At 39.5% G+C, this 23,437-nt stretch overlaps 2 protein-coding genes and 1 long non-coding RNA gene across 4 annotated transcripts in view; 1 reads left to right on the forward strand and 2 right to left on the reverse strand.

Moving 5' to 3' along the window:
• The window catches only part of atp8b5b (ATPase phospholipid transporting 8B5b), a 20,224-nt gene extending 8,265 nt beyond the window's left edge, over positions 1-11,959 (reverse strand). Inside the window, exons 1-16 of the mRNA XM_083568680.1 lie at positions 11,808-11,959; positions 8,683-8,764; positions 7,725-7,780; positions 7,483-7,596; positions 6,332-6,430; positions 5,744-5,805; positions 5,093-5,165; positions 4,925-4,995; positions 4,760-4,842; positions 4,056-4,214; positions 2,857-2,945; positions 2,567-2,760; positions 1,898-2,106; positions 1,503-1,546; positions 1,192-1,357; positions 764-952 (exon numbers count right to left, since the gene is read on the reverse strand). Of these exons, the coding sequence (XP_083424806.1) occupies positions 764-952; positions 1,192-1,357; positions 1,503-1,546; positions 1,898-2,106; positions 2,567-2,760; positions 2,857-2,945; positions 4,056-4,214; positions 4,760-4,842; positions 4,925-4,995; positions 5,093-5,165; positions 5,744-5,805; positions 6,332-6,430; positions 7,483-7,596; positions 7,725-7,780; positions 8,683-8,737 (1,663 nt within the window). The 5' untranslated portion in view covers positions 8,738-8,764; positions 11,808-11,959. The remainder of the gene's footprint in view (positions 1-763; positions 953-1,191; positions 1,358-1,502; positions 1,547-1,897; positions 2,107-2,566; positions 2,761-2,856; positions 2,946-4,055; positions 4,215-4,759; positions 4,843-4,924; positions 4,996-5,092; positions 5,166-5,743; positions 5,806-6,331; positions 6,431-7,482; positions 7,597-7,724; positions 7,781-8,682; positions 8,765-11,807) is intronic.
• Positions 11,960-12,841: 882 nt separating this feature from the next.
• LOC310741005 lies at positions 12,842-13,081 on the forward strand. The gene is made up of 2 exons (XR_014537814.1): positions 12,842-12,917; positions 13,035-13,081. It is a non-coding gene; the product is annotated as an uncharacterized lncRNA (long non-coding RNA).
• A 307-nt stretch (positions 13,082-13,388) lies between these two features.
• The window catches only part of LOC310741139 (protein unc-13 homolog B-like), an 81,815-nt gene continuing 71,766 nt past the window's right edge, over positions 13,389-23,437 (reverse strand). The window contains exons 31-40 of one of the 2 annotated variants that reach the window (XM_083568672.1): positions 20,852-20,940; positions 19,270-19,416; positions 17,771-17,894; positions 17,450-17,500; positions 17,214-17,291; positions 16,989-17,136; positions 16,367-16,423; positions 15,856-15,948; positions 15,329-15,488; positions 13,389-14,747 (exon numbers count right to left, since the gene is read on the reverse strand). In XM_083568672.1, the coding sequence (XP_083424798.1) occupies positions 14,462-14,747; positions 15,329-15,488; positions 15,856-15,948; positions 16,367-16,423; positions 16,989-17,136; positions 17,214-17,291; positions 17,450-17,500; positions 17,771-17,894; positions 19,270-19,416; positions 20,852-20,940 (1,233 nt within the window). In that variant the 3' untranslated portion in view covers positions 13,389-14,461. The remainder of the gene's footprint in view (positions 14,748-15,328; positions 15,489-15,855; positions 15,949-16,366; positions 16,424-16,988; positions 17,137-17,213; positions 17,292-17,449; positions 17,501-17,770; positions 17,895-19,269; positions 19,417-20,851; positions 20,941-23,437) is intronic. The other variant, XM_083568673.1, reaches the window with a different exon arrangement.

A 23,437-nucleotide genomic window follows, 5' to 3' on the forward strand; every position in this document is an offset into this window, starting at 1 on the left:
CTAATCTTATTATAAATGTGATCATGTATCTTTAAAGCTCATGCTAAGTATATATCAGAAACACACATGGGTATAGAGAGAGATTAGCAATTTGTGCAATAATGATCAGTAAATTGTGTTCTGTGGTCTCTTCTTTCTTTCTTTAGACTCCCATTAGTCGGAATAAAGTTTGTAATAAAAAAAAAAAAAAAAAAGAGTTTGTTTTTACACAGGTAAGAATAAGATGGTGGAAACTGAAGGAGGAAGACTGTAGTGTGAGTTTCAGGGAAGAGGTCAGACAAGAGCTCGTTGTTGGTGAGGAGGTGCTGGATGATTGGAGAACTACTGCAGAAGTGATAAGGGAGACAGCTAGAAAGGTACTTGGTGTGACATCTGGAAATAAAATGGAAGACAAAGAGATGTGGTGGTAAAAGGAGGAAAGCGTAAAGAGAAAGAGGTTGGAGAAACAGAATTGGGATCGACAGAGTGATGAGAGTGAAGAGTGACAGAGTGAAGGAGGAAAAGAGAAAGACCAAAGAGGAGGTTTATGTATGTGGTGAGGGAAGACATGCAGGTAGTTAGGGGTTAAAGAGACAGATGTAGAGGACAGGGGGGTATGGAGACGGATGATCCGCTGTGGCGACCCCTAGTGGAAAAAGCCGAAAGAAGACGAAGAAGAGGTTTTTACACAGGTGTCAGTGATCATGTTTTGCTAATGTTGCTCAAACGTATGAGTAATGTAAATTTGACTCCTAAAAATTATATACAGTAATGAATTTCCCACCAATTACAGACATCCTCTTGCGGACGTTGTTGAAGTCTAGCACGGCCAGAAGTTCGTACGTGGTGTGGATCCCCATCTCCACCACTGAGATGGTCTCGGGGGTGCGAGAGCGAAACACAAAGCCAAAGTTCCTCGCTGCAGTGACTAAAGCTCCTTCATCAGGAGACTGAGCCTGGTAGTACAGCTGACCTGAAGAGGAACAAAGGGTACATCTCATATACTACACTATTCTCTAATTCTCTATAACACTAATTCTGACTATTTTCTCTCACAACAGTGTTTTATACTGATGATATTCTTAGTCTGTGTAATTAAACTGCATCAGAATGGATTTGTTGATGGGGACTTTAATGTTTTTTTTGTAGGTCATATTGAATAAGGGGGCACACTGCCCTAAATGTAAAATAGAACACATGGCGCTGTCTTACCCTCTGTTTTTTCTTCAGGCATTACGGTGTGGCACAGTGCTAGCAGTCTGAAAAAAGCCTGAACCTCTGGAGTTTCCAGCTTCACTGCCTCAACAAGAGCATGATCGTGGAAAGAGAACTTTGGGTCAGCTAGTAGGTTCCATGAAAAATCAACTGTTTCTGTTTTCTACATATGAGAAACAGAGAACAGAGAGTGAGAGATAGAGAGAAGTAGTTGCCTTCAAATTCTTTTAAATGCTATGAAACTGAGAAGCAGATGCAATTTAGGGATATAAGAAAAAATTTAAAATCTAATTTCATTTGTTACCAACCTCAGTGATCTCTACCCTCTGTCCCACAAAGTCCACAACTTCACCTGGAGAAGAAAAAAAATACCAGTTTATCAAGATTATACAGGTTAAAGCTAAAAAAAACGGTATACACCATCTGTCACTTATAATCCATGGGCCAGTTTAAATTATGTAGTATTCCCTAATTGGAAGTTTAATAAGAAGTTTAATAGGAAGTTAGGAAAAGAAAATGGAAACCATTTGTGGCCAGAGCTCTGAGTCATCGTTAAGGGCCTTGCTCAAGGGCCCAAAAGTGTCATCATGGCAATGCTGAGACATGAACCAACAACTTTCTAATCAGTAACCCAGAACTGTAACCATTGAGCAACCATTGGCAGTAATGCGCAATAAAAATCTGAACAATCTCATTGTCTCACCGTATGACTTTCCGTTGATGGAGCACCGATTAAAGGTCATGATGTTCTGAGTTAAGGTACCCGTCTTGTCTGAGAAAATGTATTTGATTTGCCCCAGCTCTTCATTCAGAGTTGTGGTCCTGGCCTGGGCTGGAGTGTCACTCTTGGCATGGTACATCTTCCTGTCCCAGTCAATGTAGTAGCTGTTTCCCAGTCGGAGGATCTCAACGCTGCATAGGGAGAAATCCGAGGGAATAAGCAAAACCAAAAATATGATCAGATCACACTTATCAGTACAGAAATCAGTGCGTAGGAACACGGAGACCCCTGTCTGATTAAAAAGAAAAAGTCTCATAGATACCATACAGTATTATTGTGCAACCTTCTTTTACTTTTTGTTCTGTTTCTTTGTTAAGTATCATTAAAAAAACAACTTTATATATATATATATATATATATATATATATATATATATATATATATATATATATATATATATATACACAAGGCATATAATTTATTTTTAAATGTTCCCAATTATTAAATAATACATTTTTTCTCTGGATTCTCATGTTGTAAAGATTTCATTAAAGATGGTAGTCTGACTTTTATTTAGTTATTTCTGTCTTTATTTTGTCTTTAAATCCACACTGTCATTGCAAGTAACAGGAATCAAGGTTGCAGACTGACCTTACATAGAGTGAAATGGGCACGACTGTGTTCAGGATAATGACGTAGGACCAGAAGGTCAGAAAGCTGGACAAGTTGGCGTCCGCTCCGTCTTGGCGAGGGAGGAAGGCTGTGAACGATGTACCTTCCTGATGCTCCCAAATCGAATTTCCAATCGCCAGGACAGTGCACATAAACGCCAAAAAGCCGAAAATCTGAAGGATATTAGGCGAGATTATAATAATAATAATATAAAACCTTCCACATTATAATCCTCTTAAGACCAAATGCAAGTTGTCAAAATTACTCACAAACAGGACCAAGACGTTCATCAGGTGATCGATGCTCGTACGCTTGAATATAGATTTCCCAGAGTTCTGCATCAGCTTAGTGTCAGGACCTGGTCGGGTTCAGAAAGTTGAGAAGTACATCTACAGGAGGTCAACGTTCAAGGTCAAGTGATCTCTGCTTTTCTGAGGAACTCTGTACTTTAGTTAACATTCAGCTACTATGCAATAAGTTATAATTTAGGTGAGAATAACACTATGGAAAGATTTCTGAATAATAGTATAATCTGAATAATTTAAAAGGCATAGTGGTCATTGGTTGACAGGAATCCTTACAATATAATTTCAAAGACATAAAATGTCCTCTTTAAATATGTGCATCTCATATTCAAAACTTATTCTTTTGAGAATCCAGTGCATTATAATTTTACAATCTTTTTTTGTCACGGTTCATGAGTGTTTGTCAAGAATATATTACATCTGTAATGTGATGTGGTGAAATGTTTTTTCACTGTTACTTATCCTACAGTGAGCATATATATATATATATATATATATATATAGATAGATAGATAGATAGATAGATAGATAGATAGATAGATAGATAGATAGATAGATAGATAGATAGATAGATAGATAGATAGATGAATGAATGTAATATGGAGTATGAGGTAAAACATCTAATTAAACTAAACTAAAAAATAATCGAGTTAAACGTTGTGGTATCCAACTGGAGCTGTTACATCTCTAGATGTAATCATCATGTAGTCTGCGTCTTTTTTTTGGAGGTAAGGAATCTTCAGATGGCCCCATTTTCTCTTATAATAACCTTCAATAACCTTCTGGGAAGATGTTTCACCAAAAACATCTCCTGGGGTGAAGACAGATTTCCAATTCATCCCAAAGTTTGTTTGATAGGGTGATCAAGCAGGAGATCTCCCACTCCATCCCACGTAAAGCAGATCTTCATGGTGCTGGCTAAGTGTACAGATATTGTCATGCTGGAACAGTTTTGGGTCTCCTAGCTCAAATGAAGGGAAAATGTACTGTACTGTATTCATAATGTTCTCGTTCCATAGTTAATCATAGTCAGCAGTTTTTTTGGTTTGAGTGTAATATATATTTATACTTATAAAAATCCTATCCATTATAACGTCTGATGTTTGTTTTATTTATTACAAGTAATAACAAGCACTGCCATGAGGTCGACTCGTGTTGTGTACCTCCGAACAGCACAAGGCCGAAACACCATTCTGTGTTGCGTAGCGTGCAGCCTCGCAGCAGAATCCTCTCGTTATCCAGAGCAAACGTTTCACCACGCACCTTCAGCGTTCCTGTAAACCTATCCAAGCGGTTGTTGGGAGCCTCACAGTGCACCTCACCTGAACAAACACACCCAGAACACACACACACACACACACACACACACACACACACACACACACACACACACACACACACATAGAACACCAGTAATAGTAACCCTACACTTAATATCACTCATTATGGATGAGAAGGATGAGAAGAAAGTATTGTATGAAATATATATACACACTCTCAAATATAAAATAATGTGGTGTAGTGACCAGGTGAAGAGTTTCATTGAGTTTAGGAGTAAAGACCCGATTGACACCATTTATTCAGGTATTCGGGCATCTCTACATTTTACAACTTAAACAGTGTTAAAGTGTTCCTACAAGATAGTATCAAAAAGTTTCGAGACCAGTTTTGTATGGTAGCACAAGGCTGCACGCACAGTCACAGGGAGCACCAACCTTCACATTCTGACCACGTACGTGACCTTTCTGCTTTTCTGACCACGTGTGCACCCTGTCACGAGCTCTCCTGGAACTACATGATCTCACCGTGACCAGATACACTATGCAGTCTGTACACAGGCTTCATGACACCTTTGTGTAGGACTCACCATTAAAAGCTGCCAGTCTGTCAATGTTATCTCCCATATCTCCTGTGACTGTCAGAGCCTGTTTCACCTTCAGATTGGTCTCACTGAGAGAGAAGAAAAGTGTATGTGAGGATATTGAGGCTTTTTACAAGAAGTTTTATTTATGTGCAGTGAACCATTTCTGACCCGTCCAGTTCAGCTGTCTCGATGTAGATGAGGTTTAGAGGCTCACTGCTGGACAGTAACAACAGATCGGCCTGCAGGGGAGAGAGGAACGAGGGAATATTGGGAATAATGAGAGGGCATGAATGAGAAACTGATGAAGACAGTGTGTACAAGTGTGTGAATATTCACCGTGACAAACTGGTTGTTCTCCAGCTTGATGATATCACCTACTTGGACATTCATCCACTTTTCAGTCCTCAGTCTGTAATAATAATAATAATAATAATAATTATAATAATAATAATAATAATAATAATAATAATAATTCATATATTTTATAATAATTTGTTATATTACTATTACTAATAATGTATAATTGTTAACATATATTTTATGATTACATTATTTACGTTACGCATTATATGATCTACACGTGCACACATTTATAAATGAATATTAAAAAAATCTATTTTTTATATATATATATATATATAGGTTATATCAATTAAGCTTGGAATTTTTATGGTGTAATTTCAAATAATTAATCTGTTATAATTAATTCTATGATAAATAAATACATTTTATACAAACAGTTGTTGTTTTATTCAAATTTTTATTTTATTTTCCAATTCTTAAGTCAAAATATAACATCAAAAATGAGATTAAATCTGAATCTTTTTTTGTTGGTAAGTACACGTTTAAATCACTTTGATCACGTCGAATCGCCACTTGTTTGTTTCTCTGGCCGAAATAAAACACGTCTAAACCCTGATTCTTCACTTTCCTGGCTGTGATGCGTAATAATCGCATGGGTATGAAGTTGCAACAGCAGAAACTCACTGTCCGTCGATGAGGACGTTGACCTTGCGATTGTTCACCTGTCTGTCGTTTCTGTGTCTGTTCTGTCAACAGAAACGAAGGGGACAAACACCAGAGTTTTTTCAGAGGGTGTGTGAGGAGTAAAGTCTAATTATGACATTTCTGTAAATCAAAGTTCAGTTCAATTCACTATGTATAGTGTGTTAAACAATGAAACGTGTCCCAAGCAGATTTACAGAATTAAACAGATAAAAAATGTATATCTTAAAATAAAGACTAAACATTTCTCCTTAATGACCAAACCAGTGGTGACAGTAGTAAGAAAGAAATATGAGAATGAGAAAGAAACCTTGAGAGAAACCAGACTCTGTGAGCCGTGGTACATAATCCTAACTAAAATCCTGTTATATTTCATAGTGTTTTTTTTTTTCAAATATCTTAATATCTTATATCTCAAGTTATCTTTTAACCAATCTTTTAACTGTGCATTATATAAGTGTTTGTATGCTACGGTTGGCTTTTGCTCATGGAGCCGGTGAATCTCAGTGAGACAATTTAAGATAGTTTTAGAAGAATGCGAGACAGTCAAGTAACACAAACACCACTTACGATGTCGTCTGAACCGTCTTTGGCCAGTGTGATGCACAGCACCAGGAGCAGCGGCACCACTGTAGTGAACCATGATAGAGACGAGATCGCCGGAATCAACTGCAACACACAAACACCATAAACATCACAACAAACACTATAAACCAGTGAATAACATTTGATTAATACATAAATAATATACACTATTCCTCCAAAACTATTGGGACACATGACTTTTCCAGCCATATGTGGTTCTTCCTCAAACTGTTACACAAACTTGGGGGCACACAATCGTACGTGACGTCTTTGGATGCAGTAGGATTACATTTCCTCTGTGCACAACTTCATGAAGATATGTTTTACATGGGTTGGAGTGAAAGATCTCCTGCTATAAAGCTCTGATTTCAATTTCAATCGAACACCTTCGGGGTGAATGTGGACGCAGACTGCACCCCAGGCCTCCTCACCTTCTCCCCTACATCACTACCTGATTTTACTAACACCCTTGCAGTCCACAAGTCTCCACAAAAAACCTAGTGGAACATCTTCCTACAAGAGTGGAGGTTATTAAAACTATAAATAAGGACAAAATTGTTGAATGGCATGTTTTAAAACCACATAACTCTGTCTTGGTCAGGTGTCTACAAACTATTTGCTATTTAGTGCATATCATTTATGGGTTTAAAATATTTTTTTACAATTGTGCAGAAAGTATGTTAAAAAAATGTATATAAGAAAAATGGTGACAACATTAAAAAATACTACAAGAAAGTTCAAATTAAACTATATTAATGAAAAATATGTACATGTATAAATAAAAAAATATATTATTTGAAAAGAAAAAACATGATAATGTACAATATAAAAAAGTATTAGAAAAATATGTATTCATTTATTCATAATAATTTTTTACAAATATATCATTTTTTAAATCAATGAAATTTAATGAAAGAATTAAATTGTATATAATTACATTGGATATAATACAACGAAATAGTTATATTTCATCTATTTTGTTAAATTAATATTTATATTCAGACTATAAAAATATAAAATATAAATTACCAAAAAAATCATAAAAATGTACAAACTGATAAACTGTTCATGATTTCAACGAGTTTAACACACACACGCACGCACGCACACACACACACACACAGTGTGGATTTCACCTGTAAGATGAGCAGAAAGACAAAGTAGGCATTTGCCAGACGCTGGAACTGCTCGAACAGATTGAGTGGCAGGAAGGTGAAGATGTTGTATTTCGAGGTTTTGATGGCATTGTTCTGCAGAGACATAATAACACACTTACATACAGTACACACACACACACACACACACACACACACACACACACACACACACACACACACCCTATAGAGAATAGTATTCGTCTGTGGTGATCTATACTTACAGCATATTTGAAGGAGAGATTAAATTCTCTGTCGTTTGCTCGCAGGTGTCTTTCCTCTGTGCAACACGAAAAACAGCATGACAATAAAATCAGCAGAATCAACAGAAAGGCCACGGCTCAATGCATGGGAACAAAATAACAGCGGAACGTTTCTGTATATTGGTTTAATTACTGTATTATTCCTTTTTTAAATGGTGATGGAAAAAACAAATGTGTTATGATACACCTCTGTTCCTCTTTTGCATTAATGTTAAAAGCAACACAAAAAAGAGAAAAGAATAGTTTAATCACACAGGGTGGAATAATCTTAATTTTACAATACCAAATATGATCAATGCACTAAAGTGCACAATATTTCAATCTAACATCCAGAAGTAAAAGGAAATAATATTGGGGTCTTTTCTTCAAAATGTCCAGTCTGGGGTAAATAATAAATAATATAACATAAACAAAAGCAACATATTCAGAGATCATAGATAATCTACAGTAGTAGAAGTTGGTAGAGGGTGGAACAGGATAGGGTAGAGTGGGGTAGAATGGGACAGGGTGGGGCAAGATGGGGTACATTGGGGTAGAGTGGGACAGGGTGGGGCAAGATGGGGTACAGTGGGGTAGAGTGGGACAGGGTGGGGCAGGATAGGGTACAGTGGGGTAGAGTGGAGCAGGGTGGGGCAGGATGGGGTACAGTGGGGTAGAGTGGGACAGGGTGGGGCAAGATGGGGTAGAGTGGGGTAGAATGGGACAGGGTGGGGCAAGATGGGGTAGAGTGGGGTAGAATGGGACAGGGTGGGGCAGGATGGGGTACAGTGGGACAGGGTGGGGCAGGATGGAGTACAATGGGTTAGAGTGGGACCAGGTAGGGGGCAGAATTAATTATACTATTCTGTATAACAAATGTCTAATAGAAAAGTTTGATGTGAGTTTGATTATGATGATGATGATGATGAGGACGACATACCCTGTCTGTTCTGTTTCTTCTTCTTCACACCACACAGTGACAACACAGAGCCCATCTTTCCTCCTACACATCCAGCAGCATGCTAAAGAGAATATGAGAAACAGTTCAGGTTCTGCAACCGTGACTGTTTAGTAGGAAGGTTGTGAACTCTGAGATACTGTTGTTGGCTGGATTTCTAATTGGACAGAAAGTGCTGCTAGAAAAGCAGGTTTGACAGTAGCAGTGTGAGCAGCAGCAAATTCCAGGTGTAGAACTTCTTATTTTACACACTATATGGACCAAAGTACTGGGACACCTGACTTTTCCAGCCATATGTAGTTCTTCTCCAAACTGTTACCACACAGTTAGAGGCATACAAGAATATAAGACGTCTTTGGATGCGATAGCATCGAACATGTTCCAGCATGACAATTCCCCTGTGCCAGCTTTATGGAGATGGGTTGGAGTGAAACCTCAACCCTATGGAACACCTTTGGGATGAATGTGAACACTGACTGCTCCCCAGACCTCCTCACCTTCTTACCTACATCAGCACCTGATCTAGTGGCTGAAAGAACACAAATCCCCACAAGCACACAAGTGGTTATTATAACAGCGAATGGGGAATAAATGTGGAATTGGATGCTCAAAAAAGCAAATTTGAATCTCATGCTTAGGTGTCCACAAACTTTTGTTCATACAGTGTATCATAAAGCATTTTCAATTTTATTCTGTTTCACAAAAAAACGATCCAACATGCACATCCAAGCGCAGTTTGGAAATTAATGAATATAATGATTTTCAATTATAACAGCCGCATTGAATGGCAAATGTGTGTGTGTGTGTGTGTGTGTGTGTGTGTGTGAGAGAGTGTGAGAGACAGAGACACACAGAAGAGACGTGTCTGCGAGGTGATCAGGACATTATTAGTATGTTTCCACTCTCCATGTAGTTAATAATAAACCAGAAAAGGAGAACATTTTATAACCGTGGGTCTTATCAGTACAGCGCTGTTAATGAGACAGTGATGTACATTTACACTGTATTTCACATTCACATTCATCCTAAACAGGTTCCAGATCAGGAGATCTTCCACTCCAACCCATGTAAAGCATATATTCATGGAGTTGGCTTTGTATTGCCATGCTGGATCAGGTTTGGGTCTCCTAGTTGAAGTGAAAATTGAATACAACAGCATCCATTGATGTCCGATACAAGTGTGTACCTCCAGCTTGGCCTGGACTTCACAAGACCACTGCCCGGTGGTATCTAACAAATATCTGAAATTCTGTAAGTTTTAAGAAATCATTCTCCAGACTTGTTTGAAACACTAATCTTCAATCAAATTTTATTCTGGGGAATTTGGAGGCCTAGTCAACACCTTGAACTCTTCATCATGTTCCTTAAACCATTCCTGGATAATGATTGCAGTGTAGCAGGGAGCATTTTGATGGGGAAAATTAATCTGAAGCAATGTTTAAGTAGGTGGTACATTTTGAAGTAACCTCAAGGTGAATATCAGTAGAACATGCTAGTTTATCATTAGATCACCACCTAGATCATCACATTGTTTCAACCACCTTCCTTCTTTCCATAGTGAATCCTGGTACCATCTCTTACCCAATATAAAAAAATTAAAATAAGTGAAGTTTTCTAATATTGTGTTGGTCCCCTTTTGCTGCAAAACAGTTGTGACCCATTGAGCATTAACAGCATGAACGTCTTCAGCAGTTTGAACTACAGGAGCTCGTCTGCTGGATCGGACCACACGGACTAGCCTCTGTCCCCACGTGCATCAATGAGTCTCGGCCGTACGTGACCCTGTTGCTGGTTCACCACTGTTCCTTCCTTGGAGCACTTTTAATAGATACTGACCACTGCAGACCAGGAACATCCCACAAGAGCTGCAGTTCTGGAGATGCTCTGACCCAGACGTCTAGACGTCACAATTTGTCAAACTTGCTCAAATTCGCCCATTTTTCCTGTTTCTAACATCAACTTTGAGGAAGAAATGTTCACTTGCTGTCTAATAAATAAATCCATGCACAAACAGGTGCCATGATGAACAGATACTCTATAAATTAGTGCTTCATGAACCTCATCTTGTCCAGATCAGGTTACTATTCACTTTTATTTCATTTCATTTCATTCAGCAGTCTTAATTATATTATTAATCTACTGTATAAAAACTAAAAACCATATTACGTTATCCATCTGTTACGTTATCCGTTATCCATCTGTTATCCATCTCATCAGACGTCTGATTTTCCTGACTGAGCCCTTTGAGATGGGTGCAAATTACAGAAGCAATAACACACATAAGCCATAAACCTGAACATTAGACCTGAGACCTGACTCTTTCCCGCTCTCCGTTTCTCTCTCTACACCTACACACACCTCGTTTCCGTCCTTTTATCTCGTCTTATCTCTTTAAAAACCCTTCGGTCCGACTGGTCCTGAAGACGGAAAAAATTATTTTGCATTAAACTCTTTATAATGCATATTTTTGGTACAAACTGACTGAAGAAATACCGAAAAAAGTTAACAAAACAAAGTTAATAAAGCTAATAATCAACATCATTAGCATTTCAAATGACTTTAAACACTGCCGGTGTGTCAGAGAAACCTGAAACAGTTCACTGACATTCAGTTATGTGTGACATTGGTAGTCTAGAAACACTACTCATACAGCCCACCCCCCATCACACACACCTCTTTCAGACACACACATTTTAAATATACTTTGTAGAAACAGTTGGACAACTAAACTAGCACCTTGTGACACATGTAGTCAGAATGTTATACGATTCTTACCTATTATTCTGTATATGGAAGAGAAAAAGCTGCTCTGTTAATGATTGATTAGAGTTAAACAGAGTCTGGTGAACCTGTGTGAGATATCAAAGGTAGGTTTTTCCATAACCAGCACCATATTGCTTGAGATTTTTCTACATCTCTGAATACATCTAGATGAGAGATTGATTTTTTTTATTCCAAATCATTTCTTTAAAAATCCAGTATCTCCTGAAGCTGGCTATTTCTATCACAAGCTGCTTTTTTATTACAAATAAAATAAACTTGAATTCAAGATCCACAAAAACTTCAACAAAACACAAACATAATCCACCCAAAATTCAGACACGTACCTAAGTCACCAACGTCCCATGCTCCTGAGGAAACCTCGTCGATCCTCCGCACACACTGGGCTGGAGGTGAACTGCAGCTCCCACAATGCAACACATTCAACAAACTGAACACACTTAACCAAGCAGGTGTGCATACAGGAGTAAGGACTCGAGGGTGGGGTCAGGAGGAGAGAGGAGGCCGAACAGTGCAATAAAACATGGCTGCTACAGTCAGAAAGCAAACAATGGCGTGATCTTTGGACTCTGGCAGCGAGGAAGGAGCACGAAAACAGAGGCAAAGAGGGATGAGACCATAACTAGCGCTGACTGGAAAATGAAAGGATCTACCAATGAGGATCTTGTGTAAATGCTTTTTTGGGATGGTTTTTGGATGAATCGTAGTTCTCCATGTCCTTTAAAAAACAAACCTCCATTTCCTGGAAATGTATTTAATGGCCTTGCATAAAGAATTCACTCCATTTGAGCCTTCCCACGTTGTGTAGTGAATCTAAAATGGGCTTCACTGGATATTGTGTCATGACTTTACACCACATTTTGAGCCCATCATTTTAAGAATTTGATTATTTATACTGACATGTTGCATTATATTTGCATGGATTGTTTGGTTTAGCATTTAAAATAAGCAATTGTCTTTTCTTTAAACAAGCAGGCAATTTTCCCTTAAGAGACCCAAATGTTTTCCAGCATGACAATCGTGCTATTTAGAGGACGATTGGTCCATCGGTTTTCCAATTCATCAGCACCCATAGCTAAATGCTGGAACTATCAGCAAAAATCAATAGCGGTAGTTTTTCCGGGTTGCATTATACAGTAAGATAGTGGCCTCTAGAGGTGAATCACAAACACTATGTGCTGTTCGTTAAAGTGTTTTATTTTTTTTATTATTATTATTATTATTCATGTAACAGTATTAGCATTTAATGTCCCATTGCGCTGTGTCCAAGCGTGCTCTTTTGCGCCATCTACTGGTAGATTATAGCGGGTACAATTGTTTATGTTTGGGTTTCTGCCCGAGCCCATTTTTCAAGATAAAATTAAGAATTAAGAGAGAAAGAAGATAGAGAAGAAGATAAAGGATTATTTAGCGCCTCCGGGATGTCAGCTCACGAGGTTTGTGTTCTTTAAATGTTTTTTCTGTGATTAATGTCTTATCAACGAAGTTGTAACATTGGATAAGAACAAGCTCTAATATCTTGTTTTTTTTTTGTTGTTTTCTTTTGTGAGCAGTTCTCACGGGTTGTCAAGATCAGAATAAACCCTGTTTTATGACTCTACATCGTGCGTTCGTTGATCCTTGAGGGTGCTACAATTCATATTGAATGGAACAGTTATTATTTTGGTTTTGTTTCAGTTTAAACAAACCTCAATATTTATTCATATATTTAATATTTATTTTTGTAAAAGTCTGTTATGTTTGTCTTTTTTTTTCTCCAGTATCCATAAAAAAAAAAAAAAATATCGGTTGCTTCATCAGTTATGGGCAAGTATGATCCAACCTAGCTATCGGTATTGGTTTAGGAATCCATTATCAGTTGACAGATGTCTACGGATATATTATAAATTACTGCACCAAATGCAAAATTTGTCCTCACACATTTTATTCATTTGGCACTTTTTCCTTTTACCAACACATTTTATTAACAAACACAACATCTCACTGAAAATAAATGTACCAAACACGGCTCATCTCGTGATCTCGTACAGAGCCAGAGCGCGATCACAGAGGGAAATCCTTCGCATTTAATACAGAACACTTCTTATAATATCGATGAAGCAGGTTAAAAGTGTGATTTGTAATGTTTCCGGATATATAAAATTATACAGTTTCATAGATAACTTTGACAAAAATGATGTGTCACATACTAGAAATAAGCCCCGCCCCTGCAATATACTGGACCTCGCTTTAACAGTGGTGTTGGTGTTTTACTTGGTGGGCCCTAAAAGTGACACATTTAAAACGATATTTTTAATACAGTAGTAGTATTAAAGGCTTCTTTAATTCCACAGGTCTGTCGTCTGACACACAACCTGTACGTAGTTCAGAAGGCACACAGTTAGTGATCAGACAACAGCAGGTTTTAGGTTCGGGTTCATGTACCGCATAATTCAGAGAGAAACATGTAAAATCCTTAAATACAAAACAATTCATCCGACTGTGTTCATTTAAAACAACGGTTGTATTTTTCCTCAAATTTTGACACATTCGACGAAAAAAGGCATTTATACAGACACGGTGGTGAAACGGTGGTGAAACAGCGGGTAGTGAAAAAGTGCACGTTAGAAATTGGAACTCTGCGTATTGGACTGTTTGAGGCTCATACACACACACACACACACACTTATATACACATATACAGTAGGCCAAAACATTAAAAAAAGTAAAAGAGTGACTGAGATATATCACAAGTTGTAGAGACACACAGAGAGACACAAAGAGAAAGATAGATAAAGAGATCAAAAAACTGCTTGCTTTTAAAAAAAAACATCTGAGGAATGCAGGAGGTTCTCGCAAACGTGTCCTTAATTCCTCCACTTCAATAACACAGGGAACCGGACCTATACAGGAGAACCTCCTAACCCGTGGATCCTTCCAATACTTATAAAAAGCGTGTCATCACTCATTTATACTTTATCCCTTCTCCGAGGTGAAGTTCTCATCTCCCCTCTTCGGCAGAGCGGGTTTCCGATTTCAGCTTGACGAACTCTCTGGCTACTTCGTCTCCCGATCTCTGGGAAAGGATACGCAGCACGGTGAGCCCCGTGTCGTCCATGTGCACCTGCGAGCCCAACGGACACCAGAGGGCGCAGCTCGCTCGCTGAGCTACGTCCTGCAGCTGGATGACTGCGATGCCCACGATGCGGTCTGCTCGGCCGAAACAGTAGTCCTTCACACACACCTGCAGCTCGTAACACTCCGGTCCGTCCTCGTTACCCAGAATACTGTCACACACACACAAAATCACACACAATTAAGTGTCGAATGTGAACATTTAAAATAAAAATTTGTCAATGTCAAACTTCAACTAAAACACCAAAAGAAAACTGTTCTGGTGGGTGTGGCCTAATATGTTAATGAGCAAGTTTGATTGACAGCACTCAGCCATGAAGCTCAAATTCTCAGACTCTAGTTAACAACATTGTAGCTACATAATGCATTGCATTGGGACACCTGATCGTTCCAGCCACTTGTGGTTCTTCTTCAAACTGTCAGCACAAACTTGGAGCATAAAAGAAGAACCAAACCTGATCCAGCATTTCAATAATCCTGTACACTAAAGTCAGCTCCATGGAGATATGCTTTAAATGGGTTGGAGTGAAAGATCTACATCTACTACAACTTTACTAACCTTTTAATTAAATGAACACAAATCTGGAAATCTTGGGACTAAATGTGTCCTTCGGTCAGTAAGGTGCATGTTATGAAATGTTTGAAAAAGCAGTGCAGCAAACAGAGGGTCTTCTGGCTCGTTACAATCCTGCAAGGAGGCACTAATTATCTGAAAAGAACACTTTTTACTCACAAGTGGAAAATCTCGTTAAATTTGGGCGCCCAGCTGTTGTTCTTGGATTTGGTGGTAAATTTGCGTTTCTTGTCGCTGAGGTGCGGCCCGATCATCGTCACCTCCACGAAGGGACGGAACATTCCGGACGTCTGCCACCTCAGGTCATTCGCCGCTACCACTGAGCACGGAGAAGGAACGACATTTAAATGAATTGAATATTTAACAGCTGAATGCTCATTTATATATGATGTAAGGTTCAGTTACCAGTGTGACACTAAAACAGGTAGTAATAATGACTCGTTTTTACTGAAGTACATGTGAGAGTACAAACTGCTTTACTTTAACTTGAGGGAAAAAGTGCAGTCAGAACTTTAACTTTTACCAGAGTCTTTTAAAACATGAGTATCTGCACTTCTACTAGAGTGAAGGATGTGTGTATTTTTGCCACCACTGGTCTACTATTAAGATAGTGTATGTAATATATGTATATTTATTTATATGCATATACGTGTGTGTGTAATATATATATATATATACATTCTGACCTTTAACTGTGACCTTGTGCTCTCCTGTGCCTGGATGAGTGAACAGATCGATCTGAATGGACACCTCTCCCACTGGTTTATCCACACCTGAGCCTACACACACACACACACACACACACACACACACACACACACACACACACACACACACATTGTCAGTCCAGTTGATGATATTTCCATTTACATCAATGAGAGCTCAGGTGTGTGTAATGGCTAAAAATAAATGAATAAAAAAGACAGACATCCTGCAGACAATCTAAACTCAAACCATTATGAAGTGCCAGAGACTGAGACAAACCTATTTCTCCATCGATTTTGCCCTGCAATCATAAAAATCTCACAGACTGCATTTCAATTCATCGTAAGAGGGTTTCGATAGAGGAGCACACTTATGACAACACGGGCTGTAGGTGAATTAAAGTTAGGGGTGGGGTGGGGATGAGGAGGAGGGGGTTGGTGGTTTATATAAGGGGGTTTTTATTGATTCAACATCCATCAGATTAGCACCTACCCTTGGATGGCTGGACTTTCTCGCTAGACGTAATCCTTATCCCTTTCCCATCATGGACTACGGCAGAAAAGCGGCAAGAAGAAACGGAAAGCGGAACAGAGCACAATGTACAAGACAGTCATGAAGAAGCAGAGAACATGAGGAAAAACTATGCGAGAGACAGCTCGAGAGCATAAGGAGCTGAGTCAGGACAGATGAGGAAAGATGAGACACCTCACAGTGAGGTAAAGATGAAAAAAGAGGCAGAAATAGAAAAGCAGATCTATCTGTCCGTCCGTCCGTCCATCATTTCTTACTAACCCTCCATCTATCTGCCCATCCATCCATCCATCCATCCTTTCTTCTTACCCATCCATCCATCCATCCATCTAGTGTGGGACAACGGTGTGCAAACAAATACGTTGTTCTATAACTAAGCGCTGAATTGTTTTCCCAAATACCATTTTGACTAAAGTAAGAGGATGTGGGTGGAGCTTTAAAACAATCTGTTAAACACTTTATCACAGTATTGTCTGAATAGTGTCTCTGGCTGAAGCAGCTTCACTACTCAACAGCAGCACAGTGATCTTTTAGAGAAGTGCAGTAACGAGGTTTGACACAACATGGAAAAACCCTGTCCTACCCTGAGCGTGCTGTGTTGTGACGAAGGTCTTGATGAGCGTATCGGTGGTCTGTGTATAAAGGGAGAGGGCGTGACGGAGTGACAAAAGCTCGGCGCTCTTCTCCAGGAAGGCCTTTTTTAACCCGTTTCCTCCTGCATGAAAGTATTGCTGAGGAAAGAAAACGATACATGAAGCCTCGTCATGAACTACGACATGACACTGCTGACTGAGTCATGGACAGATACCTTTATGGTGTCCAGAGCCACGTCCATGACCGCACACTGCTTAGGTGTGAGGCTTTTGGCTTCCCCAGACATGTGATCCTGCAGTTCGAGTGGAACGAACACACACACACACACACACACACACACACACACACACACACACACACATTACTGTCAATGTGGAACAGGATGTTCAACAAGCACATATCCTATGCTTTTAAACTTGTGTCTTTACGGGGCAAATTGCATGTGATTACCTTGAGTTTGGAGAGCTGGCCAAGATCTTTGGCTGCGGAAAATATGTTGCCCTGCGAGAGGCAGTAAAAAAATAAAAAAATACAAATAAAAAATTACCAAATTAAACAAACCCAATGTAACAAACAACCATATACTGTAAACAAAACACCTCAGTGTATATTAGATGCATTAAATAAATAAACAGTAATTTTTTTTCACCCACATTTACTTTAATAAAGGACATTAACATCCATGATGAGCATGAAAGTGTGTGTGTGTGTGTGTGTGTGTGTGTGTGTGTGGTGTGCGCGGCTGAGTGTAAAAGGACGTGAAAAACTTACGAAGCTGTCGTTGCCTTGAGGGAGGACGATAGTCTTCTCCAGACTGTTCATCACGATCCTCCACAACTCCTTCAGAACCCGCTTCAGAACGGTCTTCTCACACACGGATGCGAAGAGCATCAGACTGAACACACACACACACACACACACACACACGGTTATCCATAAAGGTGCATAATTCTGTAAACGATGCTGGTATTTATTGCTTTCTCTGGATCAGCACTTGATCGTTACTAATCATTTGTTCAACCAGAATTCCAGAAATGTTGGGACGTTGTTTCCATTTCAATAAAATGACTAAAAGACTTTCAAATTACGTGAGCCAATGTTTTATTCACAATAGATCATAGAGAACAAAAAATGTGCAAACTGAAAAATAGGATGCTTTAATGCAGAAAATGAGATCATTTCAAATTTGATGCCTGCTACAGGTCTCAAAACATTTATACAAAAAAGTTATAAATAATTGTAATAATTTACATAGAATTTTACTCTGACATTCAATACAAAAGTTTCACCCTGCAAGAACTTTATTCTAGATATTCCTGAAGCTCAGTTTCTTCTTAAACATACTAGTTTGCAAAGTGGTACTCTTACAGAAATCTCTTTCTTTCTTTCTTTCTTTCTTTCTTTCTTTCTTTCTTTCTTTCTTTCTTTCTTTCTTTCTTTCTTTCTACTTTTTTGCAGCAACATATAAAAAAAATGTTTGTGGACACCTGACCATATTTCAGAACTCTTCTGAGATGATGTTCCACTAAATCTGTGCTTGTGAGATTTGTGGAGATCTTTCAGTCACAAGGGTGTTAGTAAAGTCAGCTAGTGATGTAGATGAGGTGAGGAGGCCTGGGGTCCAGTCAGTGTTCACGTTTACCGGTGCAATAGGGTTGGAGCTCTATAGTTGGAGATTTTCCACTTCAAAAAATGTAAAGCAGATCTTCATGGAGCTGGCTTTGTGCACAGGGGCATCTTCATGCTGGAACTGGTTTGGATATCCTAATTCACGTGAAGAGAATATTCCGTGCTGATTCTTCCAAAGACGTCCTGTACAATTGTGTGCCTCTTTGTGGTAACAGTTTGGGGAAGCAGATCATACAGCTGGAAAAGTCAGGTGTCCCGATACTTTTGTTTATATAATGTACTTTGTATAGTAGTGGGGCATATTTCACATACAAAGCTTTCTGGAATGTTCATTGGAAGGAATTCCTTTCAATCGAATGAATGAATTATTTAAAAACAAATTAAAGATAAAAAACAAATCAAGAACTTCTTTGGAAAAATGCACTTTTACATGATTTACGTGATTCACTGCTGCTGATTTGCTTCATTTTCAAGGCAAAATTGTAATTTTAATGCAAAAATCCACAGTTATTTTTTTTACAAAGATAAAAAAAAAAAACCCACCAAGATTTAAGTTGCTGCACACACTACATAAACACAAGTAGATATTTTGTAGGTCTAAGTGAACATTTGATGAAGAAACAAAAGCCAATCTGACTCACTTTCCATCCAGGAAATCCATGAGAGGGCGGAGCATGTTGTCCGAATCGCCCTCCACTTGGTTTCGGCTGTTGGTGTTTACTGGTCCTTTAATCTGGTACAACAGACTCGCCATCTGCCGTGTGCACTCATCAATTCGACTCTGGAATCTGCACAGACCGCGGGTAGGTGTGTTATGCAGTGCTGCGTTCACTTGCACTCAGTGTGTATTGAATACAGCAGCATGTATAAAATTCAGTGCAGTGTTCACTTGCAAAAATAATTCATTGTATTCTACAAACATGAATAAAAAAAAATAAAAAATTAAAATAATCACATGTACATAAGTATTCACAGCCTTTGCTCAATACTTTGTTGAAGCACCAAATTACAGCCTTAAGTCCTTTTGGGTTTAATGCTACAAGCTTGGCACAAATTTTTTGGTTCAGTTTCTTCCATTCTTTCTTGCAGAACCTCTCGAGCTCCATCAGGATGTATGGGGAGCGTTGGTGCACAGCCATTTTCAGATCTCTCCAGACAGGTTCAGGTTCAGGTCTGGGCTCTGTCTGGGCCACTCAAGGACATTCACAGAGTCGTCACGTAGCCGAGGGTCGTTGTCCTGTTGTGGTAGATGATCCGTCTCGCCCCTGTCTGAGGTCCAGAGTGATCTGGAGCAAGTTTTCATCAAGGACGTCTCTGCACATTGCAGTATTCATCTTTCCCTTGATCCTGACGAGTCTCCCAGTTTCTGCCACTGAAAAATGTCCCCACAGCATGATGCTGCCACCACCATGTGATGCCAGGTGATGAGCGGTGCCTGGTTTCCTCCAGACATGATGGACGCTTGCCATTCAGGCCAAATATGTCTAACTTTGTTTCATCAGACCAGAGAATTTTGTTTCTCATGGTCTGAGAGTCCTTCAGGTGCCTTTTGGCAAACTCCAGGCTGGCTGTCATGTGATTTTTCCTGGGAAATGGCTTCCGTCTTGCTACTCTACCATACAAGCCTGATTGGTGCAGTGCTGCACAGATGTGTGCCTTTCCAAATCATGTCCAATCAACTAAATTTACCACAGATTCCAGTCAAGTTGTAGAAACGACTCAAGGATGATCGTGGAAACAGGAGGCACCTGAGCTCAATTTTGAGTGTCATGGCAAAGGCTGTGAATACTTATGTACATGTGATTATTTACGTGGTATTATTTGTAGAAATTTGCGGAAAATACTGAATTTAATCCATTTTGAAATAAAGCTGTAACATAACAAAAGTGTGGAAAAACAGAAGCGCTGTATACAGTGCTGCGTTCATTCACACTTCCAGTGTGTATTAGATACAGTGCTGCATTCACTTGCACTTTCAGTGTGTATTAAATACAGTGCTGCATTTATTCACACCTTCAGTGTGTATTAGATAAAGTGCTGTGTTCACTTGCACTCTCAGTGTGTATTAAATACAGCGCTGTTTATAAGATACAGTGCTGCGTTCACTTGCACTTTTATAAGATACAGATAAGATACAGCTGTTTATAAGATACAGAGCTGTGTTCACTTGCAAAGACGAAAGCCAAAACAGGAAGAAGAAGGAGAAGGAGAAGAAAGTATTACGTGTTTGAAAACGTGGAGCTCAATTCATCCAGCACATTGTTCAGCTTCACCTGCAGCTCATTGAGGGTGTCGCTGGCTTCTGTGTCCATCTGTGCGCGCACACACACACACACACACACACACACACATCAATCAATCTTATCTCATCCACGGTATTTTTACACAGGAACACCATCCTGCACCAGTCACCTCATAAAAATCGGACGACCTCAAAGTGAACTTTTGACAGAAAACACAAAACACCTCAGTGAGAAACCCTTCATTGAGAGGACCAAAGGTAATAAAATGTCTTTGCTGTGATCGTACACACAATATGATTTAGTTTCTTTAAAAAAAAATTGACATTACACATCAGAACCCACCTTTGTACTGTCGTTTTCGACCTTTGCAGAAAGAAAGGAAGATATAAGTTGAATAAGTTGTATAATGCACTGATACTTTGCTACTGTGTTCTGCATTTGATACGAGTGAAGGGGAAAATGTAATGATTTTGCGTCCGAAGACGTCCTATACAATTGTGTTACTCCAGTTTTGTATGTAGTGTGTTGTTGAATAACTAGAAAAAGCATACTAGCAAATTAGCGTTAACACAACCTGCTATTCCACCAAGTTACCTGCTAAGGGGGAGGGGTTAGTTTATTGGTTTAGGGATTAGACATTAGAGCTAAAGGTTGTGAGTTTAAATCCCAGCCACACCAAACAGCCAGTCCTGGGGCCCCTAAGCAAGGCCCTTAACCCTATTGCTGCTTAGTTGTGTAAATGAGATAAATGTATGTTAGTTTGGGTGGAAATGGATTTGTTCGGGCAGTGTGTTTAGTATGTAGTATTAAATCCTGGTCAGGGGAAATGAGTAGAGTGTATGAGGGGGGTATTAGGAATGTAAGTACTTAGAAGGTCATGATTCTTCAGGAGAATCTCCAGACACACACTGGAAGAAAAACTGATTCTCCAGGATCACCTCTCCAGAAAACAAACCTTACACATCTGTTCCACTTTATCATCATCATTCTCAGGGTCACAGAGCTGAGAGATTCAGAGAGACAACACACAGTTCTGTCACCAGACAGCCACTAGGGGGTGCTCTATTCCTTCTGTCACTAGACAGCCACTAGGGGGTGCTCTATTCCTTCTGTCACCAGACAGCCACTAGGGGGTGCTCTATTCCTTCTGTCACCAGACAGCCACTAGGGGGTGCTCTATTCCTTCTGTCACCAGACAGCCACTAGGGGGTGCTCTATTCCTTATGTCACCAGACAGCCACTAGGGGGTGCTCTATGCCTACTCTACTGCTTGGCTTTGGGATTGTCTATAAACACATACATCTGCTCGTGAATGCATCATATACTCTGTGTACAGGAAAGAAGGAAAAAAACACTGAGGAAACATTGAGGCGTAATTCAGTAGGAGTGAGCGAGAGAGCGAGAAAGAGCGTTATGAGGCTGAATCTGGTCTGGTCCTGGTTATAGAGTGGATTACTACCTACAGGAACGCTCTACGAGGACTGATCTACTTCTGCACCACTTTTTCTCCAACCTTCTCCATCTCTGAGATCGGCTACACCCATACACAAAGAGAGACAACGAAGACAATAAAGGAACAATATAATGTTAAAGGACGCATGTCCTGTATATAGACCACATCCTTCCTCTAATAGTTTGTGTTATGCTCAGTCACTACTCAGAATCTCTCACACACACACACACACACACACACACCTTCACCTCGTCCTCCTCTTCCTCAGGGTCCACTCTCTCATTCAGCTTTATAAAGGGAAAGAACGGCACGGTGTAACGAATCTGACCAGAGTTTTGTTGTGATTCTTATATAAAGAGAATGGATTCTTCTCTAAGAAGCTCTAAAAAGCTACACTATGATGCCAAGCAGCTAATATACTGGGTGGGAAAGGGATTATAAATAACTGGAAATAAATTACTGGAAGTGAGTGACTGTCAGACCTCTAAATTAAGGCGTGGCTTAGTTGTTTGTCTATAAATAATGAAGAAGGCGTGGCCTAGGCGCTTGTTACTAGCAATGAAGACATGGCATAGGTGCTTGTCTGTAACAATAAAGGAGGCATGGCTTAGGTGCTTGTTAATTACAATGGAGGTGTGGACTAGGTGCTTGCTAATCACAGTGAAGGAGGCGTGGCATATGTGCTTGTTTGTAAACAATAAAAAAGGCATGGACTAGGTGCTTGCCAATCACAATGAATCAGGCATGGCCTAGGTGCTTGCCAATCACAGTAAAGAAGGCGTGGCCTAGGTGCTTGCCAATCACAGTGAAGGAGGCGTGGCATATGTGCTGGCTAATCACAGTGAAGGAGGCATGGCCTAAGTGCTTGCCAATTGCAGGGAAGGGGGCATGACCTAAGTGCTTGCCAATCAAAGTGAAGGGGCGTGGCCTGGGCGATTGCCAATCACATCAAAGGAGGCGTAGCCTAGGTGCCAGTTGTTAGAAATTATAGTCTTTTAAATAAAGTAATAAAATTAGTTAGTTAATACGTTAATATAAATTAATCTGTCATACTCACAGCTAAACACACAAAACTACTTTTACTAGCAATGTATCAGGAAAAGAACATAACGC

This window comes from Silurus aristotelis (assembly GCF_946808225.1).
Source record: "Silurus aristotelis genome assembly, chromosome: 18".
Taxonomy (NCBI): domain Eukaryota; kingdom Metazoa; phylum Chordata; class Actinopteri; order Siluriformes; family Siluridae; genus Silurus; species Silurus aristotelis.